This window comes from Schistocerca gregaria, chromosome 6 (genome assembly GCF_023897955.1).
Source record: "Schistocerca gregaria isolate iqSchGreg1 chromosome 6, iqSchGreg1.2, whole genome shotgun sequence".
NCBI lineage: Eukaryota > Metazoa > Arthropoda > Insecta > Orthoptera > Acrididae > Schistocerca > Schistocerca gregaria.
The window spans coordinates 233,746,583-233,764,453 of NC_064925.1; the positions used below are offsets into that span (position 1 = coordinate 233,746,583).

Consider the following 17,871-nt stretch of genomic DNA (forward strand, 5'->3'; position numbering starts at 1 on the left):
GAGGTTTATCTTCATATACTGCAAACACCAAATTTATCTGCCATCTGAGAGAGTTTGGACATATAAGAGTTTACCTACAACAAGACGGTGCCCCACCTCACTACCACAGAGATATCAGAGCCTATCTAGATGAAAATCTACCTGGACCATGGATAGAATGAAGAGGAGCTGTTGAGCACCCAACAGTGTCTCCATAACTTACACCTCTTGACTTCTACCTATGGGGCTCCTTGAAAAATGAAGTTTATCACCAGAAGCCAGCTACACTGAATAAGCAATGCGAAACCATCAATGTGTCATGTGCAGCTATCACATTGGCAATAGTGACAGCTGTAGTTGTGTCAACAGTTCAAAGCTATCGGTCGACATTACCTGGCTGTTAATGGGGGTCAGTTTGGACATACAAGACAGCCATCTCCTCTTGCAAGAATTGTAATGGTATGTCATTTTGTTCCACTGATACTGACTTTCAAAGAATGTCTACATTTTTCTGGACTTCTCTGCACTACAAATTTTAGGTCTGTAAGTCAAATAGTTTTTCAGATACCATATAGTGATTTTAAGGTTTCAAAATGTGATTTTGGAAGTTTTAAAAACTAATATCTCAAAAATTACGGGTAAAAAATTTAATTTGGAATTTTTCATACAAACAACTGTAGCCATAACAATATATATAAATCTGAGCCGTCAAGAACCAGACCATGAGTTGATTTCACAAGGACTGAAACATCCAAGAAACTACTGTCCAATATCCTTGATGTCTATTTGTTGTAGAACCTTAGAACTTTTATGAGCTCAGGCATAATGAGGTATCTGAAGCAGAATGACCTCCCCTATGCCAACTAGCAAGGATTCCATAAACATCAATCATATGAAACACCAATTGGACTTTTGTCATATGGCATAGTGAAATCTTTGGATCAAAGCAGACAGGTAGATGCAATACTTCTTGATTTCTGAAAAGCATTTGACACAGTAGTATACCTATGCTTACTGTCACAAGTACAGTCGTATGGTGTATCAAGTGAAATTTGGAACTGGACTGAGAACTTTTTAATAGGGAGGACACAGCACGCTATTTTAGATGGAGAATCATCATCAGAGGTAAAAGTAACTGTGTGTGTGCTCCAGCAAAGTGTGTTGGGATCCTTGCTGTTAAAGTTGTATGTTAATGGCCTTAAGGACAATATTAATAGTAACCCCAGACTTTTTGCAAATGACACAGTGATCTACAATGAAGTACTGTCTGGAAGAAGCTCCACAAATATTCAGCCAGATATTGATACAATTTCAAAATAATGTAAAGATTAGTAGTTTGCTTTGATGTTCAGAGAAGTAAAACTGCATTTCACATAATGAATACCCTTAGTATCTTATGACTATAATAGTGTAAGAGTCACAGTTAGAATCCAGTTCACGTGGATAAATTGGTGCAACAATTTCCACGCTGCTGGTTGCACTTAGATAGTATACAAGGGAAATGCAATCAGTTTACAAAGGAGACTGTATTTAAAACACTCACATGATACATCCAACAATATTGCTCAAGTGTGTGACTCATATACTGTACAGGAGTAATGTAGGATACTGAACGGATAAAAAGAAAAACAGCATGAATAGTCACAGGTTTGTTTGACCCATGGGAGAGTGCCTCGAAGGTGCTGAAAGAACTGCTGGCAGATACAAACTGTCCATTGAAACTGACTTAAAAGTTTCTAGAAACAACGTTATGTGCCAAATCATATTTACAGACCTTACTTGTCACACATATAGGGATAGTATGGACAATAGTGAACTAATTACAACATGCAGAGAGACATTTGCACAACCATTCTTCTCACACTCCATTTATGAATTGAATGGGAATAAAAGCCCTTGGGATGTACACTCTGCCTGAACTTAACACAGTGGTTTGGAGAATACACATGTAGGTGACGCCTAAACAGTGTAAATTACTTTTGAAATTAAGTACTGTAATTATATGCCTACAAGTCTGTCAGGATTTAATTAGTATATATATATATATATATATATATATATATATATATATATATATATATATATATATATATATATATATATATATATATATGTCACTAACAACCATTGTTACTGTGCCCATTGCTATAACATATGACATTAACAGCAAGGATCCCAACACACTTTGCTGGGATACACCCAAAGTTGCTTATACATCTGATGATGGTTCTCCATCCAAAATAACATGCTGTGTCCTTCCTATTAAAAGTTCTCAATCCAGTTCCAAATTTCACTTGAAACACCATATGGCTGTACTTTTGACAGAAAGGCATAGGTATACTACTGTGTCAAACGCTTTTCAGAAATGAAGAAGTATTGCGTCTACCTGACTGCCTTGATCCAAAGCTTTCACTATGTCATATGAGAGAAGTACAATTGGTGTTTCATATGTGACAAAAGTAAATTCACAGACAATGATGTTTTCTATCATTGAGTCTATCTGAAAAGAAACTAACAAGACAAGAGACATGCTAGCAAGTCCAGATGGGCTTCTTCTGCTATTTTCGTACCATTATCATAAAGCCCAATCTGTTGCTTTAAGCATGATTTAATTTCAACTGTCGAAGTAAAAGAAGGCCCACAGTTTCTTTCATAAAATGAACTAAAAGTATGAGTAGATGTAACCTACTGCACTCTGCTTCTGATGAAAAGTGTAAGCTTCAGCTATGCAGAAGTAGGTAATATTTTATTGCAAAGAGTACATTTCCTGAGTTTTAATAGCAAATCCAACCAAACTGACGCATATTGGGGTTACATGATATATAAACGAGTAACCGATTCAGTATGCTAAGGTGGGATTAAGCAGATGTTCGGTGTATTGCGACCTTTGTAAAAGTAGTCTGAAGACATCGTACAATATCAATCACCGTACTCCACATAGAGGAAGAATGATTGGGATTTAATATCCAGTAAATGTTGAAATCTTAGAGACAGAGCACGAGCAGTAACATATAAGAATATCATGCTAATCCCGAGTCTTGTTGGACGACACGAGGGTTTCACAATACGCTTCACAAACCTCAGTCAAGTGCTTTAACCACTACATCTCGGGTGGACGAGTAAAGGAAAACTGTAATGTTCTGAGAATATATTTCGCGCAGCACACGAAATAATTTAATGGAGTACGTACAGGTTTACCAAACACACCTCGAAGTGTTTTGTAAGTTTGTACGTACCGCTCTCCATTAACTTATTTCGTGTACTGCGCAAAATATGTTCCAGGAACATATACGGTTTTGCCGCAGTTTTCCATATGACGCTGCTATGATGTTTAGCTTCAACGAATCTTGGGTGCGGGTTGAAATTCCAACACACAACTGAAATAAATATGAACAGTTAACATGCTGGTCCTACACCAATATTAAAGCTGAAGCTTTTACGGCTATTAAAAATTCACAGTGCATAAATACGAAATGCAAACGAAATGAAAGTTTCACTTAAGGTATCTTGTCACCACTCATACACACAAGTATCATTCAGTTATGACTGTCAATCTACAAACATTTTTAATAAATAATTTCTACACAGTTAAGAGCAACATTGCTGTAATTTCCCTCCATAGAAAGAATAGATATAACACAATTCGTGCATTAACAGTACATGTCTGTGTTGAACGACAATAAATTTGTGCGCACATGTAATTTTAAAACACAGAAAGGTTCTTAAAATTGAATCCTCAAAACTGCCGGCAAAAAAAAAAAAAAGTTACAGAGTAAACTAATAACTGTGCAAATACTATTACCGGATTGGTGCTCGCCATTGCTACCTGCTGTGTGCTGAGTGCTGACTGATTCAATGCTGTATCAAGCTATGTGTAACATTGCACAGTGAAGAGGTTGCACATTGTTGAACCAACAAAGGCGAACCAAGGGGGGCAACAACCAAGGCCTTCCCCCATCCCCATCCTATCCCACCCTACCTCATCTTCACATAAGACCTGGCGTGTTCCTCACACGTAACAATTACATCAGTTTGAAGAAAAGTAGAACCTGTAATGGAAACTGACTAGGTCAAGTATCACCTAGAGGAATTCGTCGCGAATCGCGAAACTATTTCGTCGTTCGACACTTATCTTCTAGCAAATGAAAATCCAGTCCAATAGTGTTGTACTTAGAATTACCATTTATTTACCACCAATTGTCAAAAACTGCGTACTAAAAATGTGAATATAGACATATTTGCATGTATCTGAACGTTACCTGCATGTAACGTGTACAGATCCCAGTACAGTAAATTTTACAAATCGGTAGTGGGTATCTATTACAAAATATTTGCATACATAAATTCATAAACGCTGTTTCCCAATAATTTTATTTTGTAAGAATTTGCTTCGATTCCTCCACTGCTCCCCTTCAACGAAACCATAGTGAGTTACAAGACCTCCCGTCCCCAGCTCTGATCCTAGGGTGCTAACAGTTCAACTCATCCTGCCAAAAGAACACCCAGTAGCAGCTACTATCGTTTTTAAAATAAAATAATTTAATTCACTGAAACCATTTTATAGTGTTCTAACAGGTTAAGACTTTACTAGAAACCGAATACTGCGCCCGGAAGCTCGGTGAAATCAGATGGTGTAAGCGTTTTCTAGCGTGGACAACAGTGTGAATATGCCGAGCGAAAGATTCGTTGACATGCAGCAAAGATTTAGCGGAACCAGCCGAAGTAACACCAAAAGGTACCTACACACCTGTCTAATTGCACGCCTCATCACATGGCCGATTAGAGAAATACAGCCTAACAAAAGCCGGACTTACACTCCTGGAAATGGAAAAAAGAACACATTGACACCGGTGTGTCAGACCCACCATACTTGCTCCGGACACTGCGAGAGGGCTGTACAAGCAATGATCACACGCACGGCACAGCGGACACACCAGGAACTGCGGTGTTGGCCGTCGAATGGCGCTAGCTGCGCTGCATTTGTGCACCGCCGCCGTCAGTGTCAGCCAGTTTGCCGTGGTATACGGAGCTCCATCGCAGTCTTTAACACTGGTAGCATGCCGCGACAGCGTGGACGTGAACCGTATGTGCAGTTGACGGACTTTGAGCGAGGGCGTATAGTGGGTATGCGGGAGGCCGGGTGGACGTACCGCCGAATTGCTCACCACGTGGGGCGTGAGGTCTCCACAGTACATCGATGTAGTCGCCAGTGGTCGGCTGAAGGTGCACGTGCCCGTCGACCTGGGACCCGACCGCAGCGACGCACGGATGCACGCCAAGACCGTAGGATCCTGCGCAGTGCCGTAGGGGACCGCACCGCCACTTCGCAGCAAATTAGGGACACTGTTGCTCCTGGGGTATCGGCGAGGACCATTCGCAACCGTCTCCATGAAGCTGGGCTACGGTCCCGCACACCGTTAGGCCGTCTTCCGCTCACGCCCCAACATCGTGCAGCCCGCCTCCAGTGGTGTCCGACAGGTGTGAATGGAGGGACGAATGGAGACGTGTCGTCTTCAGCGATGAGAGTCACTTCTGCCTTGGTGCCAATGATGGTCGTATGCGTGTTTGGCGCCGTGCAGGTGAGCGCCACAATCAGGACTGCATACGACCGAGGCACACAGGGTCAACACCCGGCATCATGGTGTGGGGAGCGATCTCCTACACTGGCCGTACACCTCTGGTGATCGTCGAGGGGACACTGAATAGTGCACGGTACATCCAAACCGTCATCGAACCCATGGTTCTACCATTCCTAGACCGGCAAGGGAACTTGCTATTCCAACAGGACAATGCACGTCCGCATGTATCCCGTGCCACCCAACGTGCTCTAGAAGGTGTAAGTCAACTACCCTGGCCAGCAAGATCTCCGGATCTGTCCCCCATTGAGCATGTTTGGGACTGGATGAAGCGTCGTCTCACGCGGTCTGCACGTCCAGCACGAACGCTGGTCCAACTGCGCCAGGTGGAAATAGCATTGCAAGCCGTTCCACAGGACTACATCCAGCATCTCTATTAGCAGCCTGCATTGCTGCGAAAGTTGGATATACACTGTACTAGTGCCGACATTGTGCATGCTCTGTTGCCTGTGTGTATGTGCCTGTGGTTCTGTCAGTGTGATCATGTGGTGTATCTGTCCCCAGGAATGTGTCAATAAAGTTTCCCCTTCCTGGGACAATGAATTCACGGTGTTCTTATTTCAATTTCCAGGAGTGTATATACAGGGTGGAGGAAAATTGTGTCACGGAATTTTAACCCTGGATAGTTGACGCCAGTAGCAACCAAAATTACTAATGTTGTGTAGGTCGACAACGCACAATTTTTAAACTACGGAAACTTGGTGCCACGCGATCCGATGGTTGCGGGATTGCCCTGTTGTCGGATGCTCTGGAGAACGCGTGGCCGCGAATGCTTTGCCTGCCGGAGAACGCGACGTATCAATGGCAGCCCGCACGCTAGGTGGTATTGCGCCAACCTTCCACTCTGAGGGCCTGGGGGCGAATCCGTACAGCTGTTAATTCCCGAAGAGAATTTCTACAAATTGTGTCGGCCGTGAAGAGGGTCTTTTCTGTAGCTAGGACATTGTTTACTTAAAAAATAAATGGGATGTCCCTGTCGGGTTCGGCCGCCAAGTGCAAGTCTTATTCCATTCGGCGCCACATTGGGCGACTTGCGGCCTGTGATGGGGATGAAACGATGATGAGGATAATACAACCCCAAGCGGAGGAAATCGCCAGCCCGACCGGGAATCGAACCTGGTATGATGTATCATGTAATGAGACTGCTATGCATTAATGTGACAGTACGAGAGAGAGACAAAGATATTCTTAATTACTCTGTGGCGTAGTGTTCATAGATAATTATTCTTAGATAGTAAGCTTGTGTTCTTGTTAAGATTTAATTTCACGAAAGAGGAGTCTGTTCTTTATTGTGTAGTACAAATCGACGCCATTGCGAGATTCTGAAGGAAATTTGTATATACAGGGTGGTCCATTGATCGTGACCGGGGCAAATATCTCACGGAATAAAAATTCGTCAATGGAGTAGATGGAGTTGGTCACGAGTAAGTCTTTCAGGCTCCTTTTAAACTGGTCTTAGTTTGTAACTAAATTTTTTATGTTTGCTGGCAAATTATTGAAGATGAGTGTTCCTGAGCAGTGGATCCCTTCTTGAACCAAAGTAAGTGCTTTTAAGTCCTTGTGCAGATCATTTTTGTTCCTGGTATTGTATGTATGAACTGTACTGTTTGTTGGAAAAAGAGATATATTATTTAGCACAAATTTCATTAAGGAGTAAATATACTGAGAGGCAGTAGTTAGTATACCCAGTTCTTTGAAGAGGTTTCTACAAGACGTCCGTGAGTTTACTCCACAAATAATACGTATTACACGCTTTTGGACTCTGAAAACTTTTGTTTGACTTGAAGAGTTACCCCAAAATATTATACCATATGACATTATGGAATGAAAGTAGGCAAAGTATGCAAACTTTTTCACTTTTATGTAGCCTATGTCTGCTAACACTCGAATTGCAAATACAGATTTTTTAAGGCGTTTCTTCAGTTCTGTGGTATGCTCCTCCCAACTGAATCTATCATCAAGTTGTAATCCCAGGAATTTAAGACTGTCAACCTCTTCTACCTGCTCTTCTTCATACTTTATGCATATGCTGGGCGGAAAGCTCTTACAGGTTCTGAATTGCATGTAGTGAGTATTTTCAAAGTTTAATGTCAATGAGTTGGCTTTAAAGCATTTATTAATATCCATGAAAATAGTATTAACAGATCTTTCTAGAACTACACTCGACATACTATTTATTGCAATACTTGTGTCATCTGCAAACAAAACGAACTCTGCTTCTGGCAGTGTAACTGATGAGAGATCATTAATGTACACAAGAAAAAGTAATGGCCCTAAGATGGATCCTTGTGGGACACCACATGTAATTTCTTCCCGTTCTGATGATGACTGATGACTTAATTCACTAGTCCCTTGCACTGACACCCTTTGTTTCCTGTTAGCAAGGAATCACTTGAACCATTTTGCAGCACTGCCTGTGACACCATAGAATTCTAATTCATTTAAAAGGATGTTGTGGTTTACACAATCGAATGCCTTTGATAAGTCACAGAAAATACCTGCTGCTTGTAACTCGTTATTTAATGAGTTAAGTACATTTTCACTGTAGGTGTAAATAGCCTTTTCGATATCAGAACCCTTCAGAAATCCAAACTGTGTTCTTGATAATATGTTATTTGTGGTCAGATGGTTGAGAAGCTGCCTGTACATTACTTTTTCTAAAATTTTTGAGAATGCTGGCAAAAGTGAAATCGGCCTGTAGTTTGATGGCATCTCTTTATCCCCTTTCTTGAACAGAGGCTTAACATCTGCATATTTCAGCCAGTCAGGAAATGTCCCAGTTATAATTGACTGGTTACACAAGTAACTTAGAATTGTACTAAACTCACAAGAACATGCCTTAATTAACTTTGTTGATACTTCAATATAACCACTAGAATCCTTTGTTTTTAAAGATTTTATTATGGAAGTAATTTCTTTTGGTGAAGTGAGTGACATATTCATGTACCTGAAGCTATTTGTAAAGGCTAGTTTCAGATATTCAAGGGCATTATTTACTGATCCTGACAATCCCATTCTATCAGTAATGGATATAAAGTACTTGTTAAATAGATTTGCCACACTATGCCCATCGGTCACTAATGTGTCATCTACCCTTAGTGCTATTTGCTCCTGTTCCTTTCTGGTTATACCAGTCTCCTCTTTCACTATATCCCATATTGTTTTTATGTTGTTCCCTGACATTTCTATCTTCTTCTTGTAGTGATTTGTTTAGATGTCTGAATTACTTTTTTTTTTAATATTTTACAGTATTCCTTGTATTTAGCTAAATCATCAGCATTGGAGCTATTCTTGGTTGACAGATACATTTTCCTTTTTGTCTTACAGGAAATCTTTATTCCTTGTGTGATCCATGGTTTTATTATAGACTTCTGTTTAATTTGGGTAACTTTTAGAGGAAAACAGTTTTCAAACATGGTATTGACATTGTTCATGAATGTCTTATATTTTTCATTCATGTCATGGGCACTATAGACATCTTTCCAGTTCATATCTTGGAGCAGTTTTCAAAAACACTCAATTTTTGGTTGATTGGATACTCTCCTGTACTCATATTTAGTAGTCTTGATAATCTGCTTAGAATTTACATCTAAAACAAGGAGCTGCATGTCATGATCTGACAGTCCATTTATTACAGGTTTTATGATATGATTTTGTTCCTTTGATTTGTCTATAAGAATGTCATCAATGGCTGTCCTTGAGGATTTAGTGATCCTAGTTGGAAAGTTTACAGTGTGAGTTAGATTGAAAGACAACATTACTAACTGCAGTAAATGTTTACTGGAAGATTGAATTAGAAAATCTGTATTAAAGTCACCAGCGATCAAAATTTCTTTCTTTCTTCCTGTTAAATAATCCAAAAGAGCTTCTAGATGATTTATGAATAGCTTATATTTCCTGCAGGTGCTCGGTAAATAGTTACTATTATATAGGATCTGTTATGGAACTCTACTTCTGTTGCACATGCTTCTAGATGCTGCTCTAAACAGAATTTATTAATGTCAATGTTCTTGAATTTATGGCAGTTTTTAATAAATGTGGCAACTCCTCCTCCATCCATATCTACTCTGCAGAAGTAGGAAGCTAGCTTAAATCCTGAAATGTCTAACATATCTATACCAGTGGTCACTTGACGTTCAGAGAGGTAGATTATGTCAATTTGGTTAGATGAATTCATTTCATCGATACAAATGAGTAGTTCATCAACTTTATTTCTGAGTCCTGGAATGTTCTAGTGTAATAAAGATAACTGATACTGCATACTAATGGGATTATAACTGCTTTGGTGAATATGAACTGGCAGTTTCTGATTACTTTCTGTTAAACATTGTTTAAATGGAGGCTGTTGTTGTTGTTGTTGTTGTTGTGGTCTTCAGTCCTGAGACTGGTTTGATGCAGCTCTCCATGCTACTCTGTCCTGTGCAAGCTTCTTCATCTCCCAGTACCTACTGCAACCTACATCCTTCTGAATCTGCTTAGTGTACTCATCTCTCGGTCTCCCTCTACGATTTTTACCCTCCACAATGCCCTCCAATGCTAAATTTGTGATCCCTTGATGCCTCAAAACACGTCCTACCAACCGATCCCTTCTTCTAGTCAAGTTGTGCCACAAACTTCTCTTCTCCCCAATCCTATTCAATACCTCCTCATTAGTTACGTGATCTATCCACCTTATCTTCAGTATTCTTCTGTAGCACCACATTTCGAAAGCTTCTATTCTCTTCTTGTCCAAACTAGTTATCGTCCATGTTTCACTTCCATACATGGCTACACTCCAAACAAATATTTTCAGAAATGACTTCCTGACACTTAAATCTATATTCGATGTTAACAAATTTCTCTTCTTCAGAAACGCTTTCCTTGCCATTGCCAGTCTACATTTTATATCCTCTCTACGTCGACCATCATCAGTTATTTTACTTCCTAAATAGCAAAACTCCTTTACTACTTGAAGTGTCTCATTTCCTAATCTAATTCCCTCAGCATCACCCGATTTAATTGGACTACATTCCATTATCCTCGTTTTGCTTTTGTTGATGTTCATCTTATATCCTCCTTTCAAGACACTGTCCATTCCGTTCAACTGCTCTTCCAAGTCCTTTGCCGTCTCTGACAGAATTACAATGTCATCGGCGAACCTCAAAGTTTTTACTTCGTCTCCATGAATTTTAATACCTACTCCAAATTTTTCTTTTGTTTCCTTTACTGCTTGCTCAATATACAGATTGAATAACATCGGGGAAAGGCTACAACCCTGTCTCACTCCTTTCCCAACCAAGTCTTTTGCCGTCTCTGACAGAATTACAATGTCATCGGCGAACCTCAAAGTTTTTACTTCGTCTCCATGAATTTTAATACCTACTCCAAATTTTTCTTTTGTTTCCTTTACTGCTTGCTCAATATACAGATTGAATAACATCGGGGAAAGGCTACAACCCTGTCTCACTCCTTTCCCAACCACTGCTTCCCTTTCATGCCCCTCGACTCTTATGACTGCCATCTGGTTTCTGTACAAATTGTAAATAGCCTTTCGCTCCCTGTATTTTACCCCTGCCACCTTTAGAATTTGAAAAAGAGTATTCCAGTCAACATTGTCAAAAGCTTTCTCTAAGTCTACAAATGCTAGAAACGTAGGTTTACCTTTTCTTAATCTTTCTTCTAAGATAAGTCGTAAGGTCAGTATTGCCTCACGTGTTCCAACATTTCGACGGAATCCAAACTGATCCTCCCCGAGGTCCGCATCTACCAGTTTTTCCATTCGTCTGTAAAGAATTCGCGTTAGTATTTTGCAGCTGTGACTTATTAAACTGATAGTTCGGTAATTTTCACATCTGTCAGCACCTGCTTTCTTTGGGATTGGAATTATTATATTCTTCTTGAAGTCTGAGGGTATTTGGCCTGTCTCATACATCTTGCTCACCAGCTGGTAGAGTTTTGTCATGACTGGCTCTCCCAAGGCTGTCAGTAGTTCTAATGGAATGTTGTCTACTCCGGGGGCCTTGTTCCGACTCAGGTCTTTCAGTGCTCTGTCAAACTCTTCACTCAATATCGTATCACCCATTTCGTCTTCATCTACATCCTCTTCCATTTCCATAATATTGTCCTCAAGTACATCACCCTTGTATAAACCTTCTATATACTCCTTCCACCTTTCTGCCTTCCCTTCTTTGCTTAGAACTGGGTTGCCATCTGAGCTCTTGATATTCATACACGTGGTTCTCTTCTCTCCAAAGGTCTCTTTAATTTTCCTGTAGGCAGTATCTATCTTACCCCTAGTGAGATAAGCCTCTACATCCTTACATTTATCCTCTAGCCATCCCTGTTTAGCCATTTTGCACTTCCTCTCGATCTCATTTTTGAGACGTTTGTATTCCTTTTTGCCTGCTTCATTTACTGCATTTTTATATTTTCTCCTTTCATCAATTAAATTCAATATTTCTTCTGTTACCCAAGGATTTCTAATAGCCCTCGTCTTTTTACCTACTTTATCCTCTGCTGCCTTCACTACTTCATCCCTCAGAGCTACCCATTCTTCTTCTACTGTATTTCTTTCCCCCATTCCTGTCAATTGTTCCCTTATGCTCACCCTGAAACTCTGTACAACCTCTGGTTCTTTCAGTTTATCCAGGTCCCATCTCCTTAATTTCCCACATTTTTGCAGTTTCTTCAGTTTTAATCTACAGGTCATAACCAATAGATTGTGGTCAGAGTCCACATCTGCCCCTGGAAATGTCTTACAACTTAAAACCTGGTTCCTAAATCTCTGTCTTACCATTATATAATCTATCTGATACCTTTTAGTATCTCCATGGTTCTTCCACGTATACAACCTTCTTTCATGATTCTTAAACCAAGTGTTACCTATGACTAAGTTGTGCTCTGTACAAAATTCTACTAGGCGGCTTCCTCTTTCATTTCTTAGCCCCAATCCATATTCACCTACTATGTTTCCTTCTCTCCCTTTTCCTACACTCGAATTCCAGTCACCCATTACTATTAAATTTTCGTCTCCCTTCACTATCTGAATAATTTATTTTATTTCATCGTACATTTCTTCAATTTCTTCGTCATCTGCAGAGCTAGTTGGCATATAAACTTGTACTACTGTAGTAGGTGTGGGCTTCGTATCTATCTTGGCCACAATAATGCGTTCACTATGCTGTTTGTAGTAGCTTACCCGCATTCCTATTTTCCTATTCATTATTAAACCTACTCCTGCATTACCCCTATTTGATTTTGTGTTTATAACCCTGTAATCACCTGACCAGAAGTCTTGTTCCTTCTGCCACCGAACTTCACTAATTCCCACTATATCTAACTTTAACCTATCCATTTCCCTTTTTATATTTTCTAACCTACCTGCCCGATTAAGGGATCTGACATTCCACGCTCCGATCCGGAGGCTGTATGCTAAAATATGGCTCCTGTTAATCTGTTTTCTCAAATTGAGTGTGTTGCCAATCTCTCTTAAAACGCGTTTTCTATCCCCCTTCCCTATCCTAAAAAAGGCATCCCTCTGACACCTGTGACCACTGGTATTTCACCACTTGTGACAGTGTCCCCCCTTAAGTTTCCTGCAATCAAGCCAGACAGTTTTCCCTTCCCTTTCCTATTGAGGTGAAGGCCATGCAAAGTGTAGTCCCACTTATCAATAACATTCACAGGAATGAAACCAATATGGGACCCTATATCCGTCATAAGCAGCCACTCCAGCTCCAAGTTCACCCTCCTGACGGAAGAGTTCAAATGAGGCCAATCATGGCGTCTCAACACAGATGCAAATCCCACACTCGTATGCTTCGTAGCTGATGCTATCTTTACCAGGTCACTCTCTATGGAGTAAGCAGAGTCTCTGTCAATGCTATTTCCTGGACCACCCACTATAAACACGGCATCCTCCTTCATGAAATCCTTGTATAAATAACCTATATCCTATGTTACCTGACCCAGATCTGCACTAGGCTTGAAAAAGTTTGTGACCTGGTACTCTGGACCTAGATTTTCCTGCAGTAGTTGGCCAACACCTCTACCATGGGAACTACCTAACCATGGAACTTTCTTTCTCTTTACAAATTTCTCTACCTTTTTCAAGTCCTTAAAAGCTTTTTGTGCCCTTTCTACAACTTCAGCTACATGAGGCTCATCCGATTCTGACTGAGGCAACAGGTCAAATCTATTTTCAAGATTTATCACAAAGTTGTCTGATGCTCTCCTTTGCCTGTTCCCCCTGTTACCTGTTGCTACTTCCCACCTCTGTTCACCCTTCTCCCTCTTTAACCTGTCCAGATCCTCCCTTGTCTTATCTAGGTCAGCTTGAAGAGCTGCAATTTTCCCTTCCTGTTCCAGTATTTTCTTATCTCTACTGCATATTCTACAATACCACTGGTGAGCCTAATTTATGTCCCCATTTCCCACGCCACTACATTCGCCGTACACTGGCGAATGGCAACAGCGCAATCCCACGGCCAATTCGAGCACGTGGCGCCAAGTTCCCGTAGTTTAAAAATGTTGCATTGTCGACATACACAACATTAATAATTTTGGTTGCTACTGGCATCAGCTATCCAGGGTTAAAATTTCGTGACACAATTTTTCTTCACCCTGTATATTTGGCCGGACGCGACCGCAAAAAGCCGGACGTGTCCAACTTTAGGCTGCTGTCACAGTGGCACCGATATCGGCGGATTCCGCCTATGACCTACATCGGCCGACTGCCGAAAGTTGAAGTGACCGCTGTAGCAAAGCAGAAATCTACTAATATCAGTATTGCTGGCCCCTGTTTTGGTCAGAACCGAGGTAGAATCTTCCTACACGTCGGTCGGAGGCTTGAAGATGGCGTAGTAAAACGCTGAAATCGGTGGTCAAATAAAACAAGTTTGGAAACTAGACGGCTGAAAGATGTTTAATTTGACATCTTGTATTCTAAACCTTGTTTATCTTTCACATGTCTGTTAAACGACAGTCACTGAAGGTTAGTTAACGTATGAATGCACAACTGCAAGTATATTCAACATAACACAGTGTTTTTAATCTTGCTTTTCAGGGTCACAACGAATCATCTTGAGTATGTAAAGGCAAAGGCAGATACGTGAAACACTTTCTTGTAACAAAAGATAATTCGAGTACTTGTAGATATATTGAAAATGCGTTACTCACATTAGAAAAAAATGGTTCAAATAGCTCTCAGCACTATGGAACTTAACAGCTGAGGTCATCAGTCCCCTATAACTTAGAACTACTTAAACCTAACTAACCTACGGACATCACACACATCCATGCCCGAGGCAGGGTTCGAATCTGCGACCGTAGCGGTCGCGCGGTTCCAGACTGAAGCGCCTGAACCGCTCGGCCACTTCGGCCGGCTCTCACATTAGAGATGCAGTTCTGGCTCAACTAAATTAGACGTTACACGTCAGTATTTGACATTTGGCCATTACATCTTTCAGGATTGTACCCTGCTATACCACGCTCAGAAAAGATCAATTTCAAAGTTTTTGTGCGATCTGTTAGGTACTTTATGCGATGCCATACAGAATAATTAAAAAGATAATATCTGCACAGCAAATACTACGAAATGTTAAACGTATTCTATTGCGAATTTCGAAGCTATGTTTTGTGTAAAAGCACTAAAAATGATTTCCTTTGTTAAATGCTACACTGCCACCAGTAAGTATTTAAAGAGCACTGAAGTTTCCAGTACTTGAGTCTGATTATCTAAATATTGCCTGCAGCTCGTGTTCTTGCGGTAGCGTTCTCGCTTCTCGCTTCTTGCGCGCGGGGTCCCGGGTTCCATTCCCGGCGGGGTCAGGGATTTTCTCTACCTCGTGATGAGTGGGTGTTGTGTGTTCATCATTTCATCATCATTGACTCGCAAATTGCCGAAGTGGCGGCAACTAAAAAGGACTTGCAATACGGCGGCCGAACTTCCACGCATGGGGCATCCCGGCCAACAATGCCATACACTCATTTCATTTCATCTGAATATTCTGCCAGTGCTCCATTAATTTCCACCATTTTTATAATAAAGTAATTTGCTGTGAAAGCACAAATCTGTCTTTCATTAATTAAGGGGATATTGTTTGTCCTATGCCGCCAATGTTAAATTATCGAATTTTGTGACCCATTATGTAGGAAACTTTTCAAGACACCAACTTACAATTTTCCATAATCATTGAATGCATCTTTCTAGATGCACTGAACTAGAATTATTACTAAAATTGTATTGTGGGTCATGTTATTTTCTTTTCATACACTCAATTTTTTGACAGAGCTTTGTAAATAAATGAACATAAAAACAAAACAACTTAGCATATTTTAATTATTCTAGTTCCATATGCGTTGAATATCACACTTGGCATGCTGTGAAAATTTCATGTCTCTACCATCTTTATTAGAAAACGGGTCACTTATTGCAAAAAATTTAGTTAAGAGATATTGAGGTTTAAAACTTTTTTTATTACAAATTCTTATACAGACTTACATTTCTGCGTCTTTTATGCACTAGAATTGCCCTGGCCCACAGTCTGCGTCTTCTTCAGTGTCACAACAGTCCAGTGCTTGCCCCCTCCTTTTTTTCTTGCTTCTTTTGCCATTTGCTGAGCAGCTAACTCTGCTTCAAGTACACGAAGCTAATCCAGTTCCCACAGTCTTTTAGCTGTGTTCTGTCCAAATTTTACCCCTAACTTCTCCAGAACCTCAAGTGTTTCATAGTTCCCACCATTAAAAGTTATTACAGTATCAGACACTGCTAATCATAGAATCATAAGGCCAACAAATACATTTTTAGGCAAACGGCATCACACAACAATATTGAAGGACTCATTCACATTCTGGGACTTCCCATGTAAACACTTCTTTAGCAGCTCAGAATTTGCCAAATCTCTGTAAATAGGTTTGATTGCCTCCATTACTGCCAAAGAAAGAGAATGTTTATGCGTAAATTCATGCAGGATGCCAGAAAACTCAGATTGCCGATGTAAGTGTTTGGTGGAGGTGGACACAAAGCATGACATGGCTTTTCATCGATGATTACAAGTACTTTAGAAGAAAATGCAGGTCTCACACGTCAGTTACCCGGAAATTTGCGTTTCTTGAAGTTACTTTTACGCTTAGAGATTTTATTTACGTATAAAAAGCAATAGAAGTTAGCTTACTACAAAAATAGCCGATAATCACACTACTTTCAATGAAAACTAGTATCAGAAATAAAGGACTGATTTGTTTATTCGTTATGCCAACGTCTGAAACGTAGCAATTCATAGCCTTCTAGACTGTGTAGTTCCCAAGATATGACTGCTCAACTGTGGCATTATATGTGTAGTTCCCAAGATATGACTGCTCAACTAAGGCACTATATGTGTAGCAGCGAAATTTGACAGTCACATGTCAACACTCAAAATATTATTTGAAGATCTCACAATTGTCTAATTTTAATGGGAATTCCAAAAAAGTCCAAAGTACATTATGGAGTAGAAAACAGAAAATGTCAAATTTCAACAAATTTCACATACAATGCTCCCTTAAATAACATTTGCTTACTTGTAGACTAATTTCATCCCTGCTTCATATAATAGAAACAGTATGTACTTTACCATGTACTTAACTGTTATGAGCTCATAACCTCATTGGCAAAGCATGGAAGTTCACATCCTACTACTGTAGCGTAATGAACTGTGCTCGGAAGAGCGTGTCTGGGAGAGATCCTTAATGTGGCGTATCATTGAAACTACCTATTTTAATAATATAAACGTATAAATGGGAAGAACATGGCATTAAATTCAAAGGTAGTTTCTCCTGACTCTAATCATCAATGGGAAAAGGAAAGTAGTGTCATAAAATTAAAGTGTTTCTAACTTTTGTGGTGTGGCGTTTTTCCCTATACCTCATATGTTCGTAAAATTTCTCTAGTAATTCCAATAACTGATGACAGAGTGTACAATACTCGCCGCGTTCTTTTCGAGACAGGTATAGCTTATGAGCTTGCATTCGACTGTTTTTGGTAACAAACACACGCCGCTCTGCAGCACTCATCTCCTAGCACAGAGGTGTCCTGGTATCCATTCCACTGTTGGAGGTTAAAATATAACCTCCTTCATACATAGAATAGACATGTCAAACCTAACCTAATTTACTTGACCCTGCCACAAACTGACGAAGGACATCGGACGCACCGTGACGAAGCTGTCTGCCGATGTTATCGGGCGACCTCTGGCGACGGAGTCTGACAGCCGTTGTCGTTGCCACTGTGAACGCAGTC

General features: G+C 40.3%; 1 protein-coding gene across 2 annotated transcripts in view; it reads right to left on the reverse strand.

Moving 5' to 3' along the window:
* The window catches only part of LOC126278141 (SUMO-specific isopeptidase USPL1-like), a 61,925-nt gene extending 58,120 nt beyond the window's left edge, over window positions 1–3,805 (reverse strand). Inside the window, exon 1 of one of the 2 annotated variants that reach the window (XM_049978032.1) lies at window positions 3,782–3,805. In XM_049978032.1, the coding sequence (XP_049833989.1) occupies window positions 3,782–3,799 (18 nt within the window). In that variant the 5' untranslated portion in view covers window positions 3,800–3,805. Of the gene's footprint in view, window positions 1–3,058; window positions 3,113–3,781 lie in introns of those variants that run through there. The other variant, XM_049978033.1, reaches the window with a different exon arrangement.
* Between the last annotated feature and the right edge of the window lie 14,066 nt (window positions 3,806–17,871).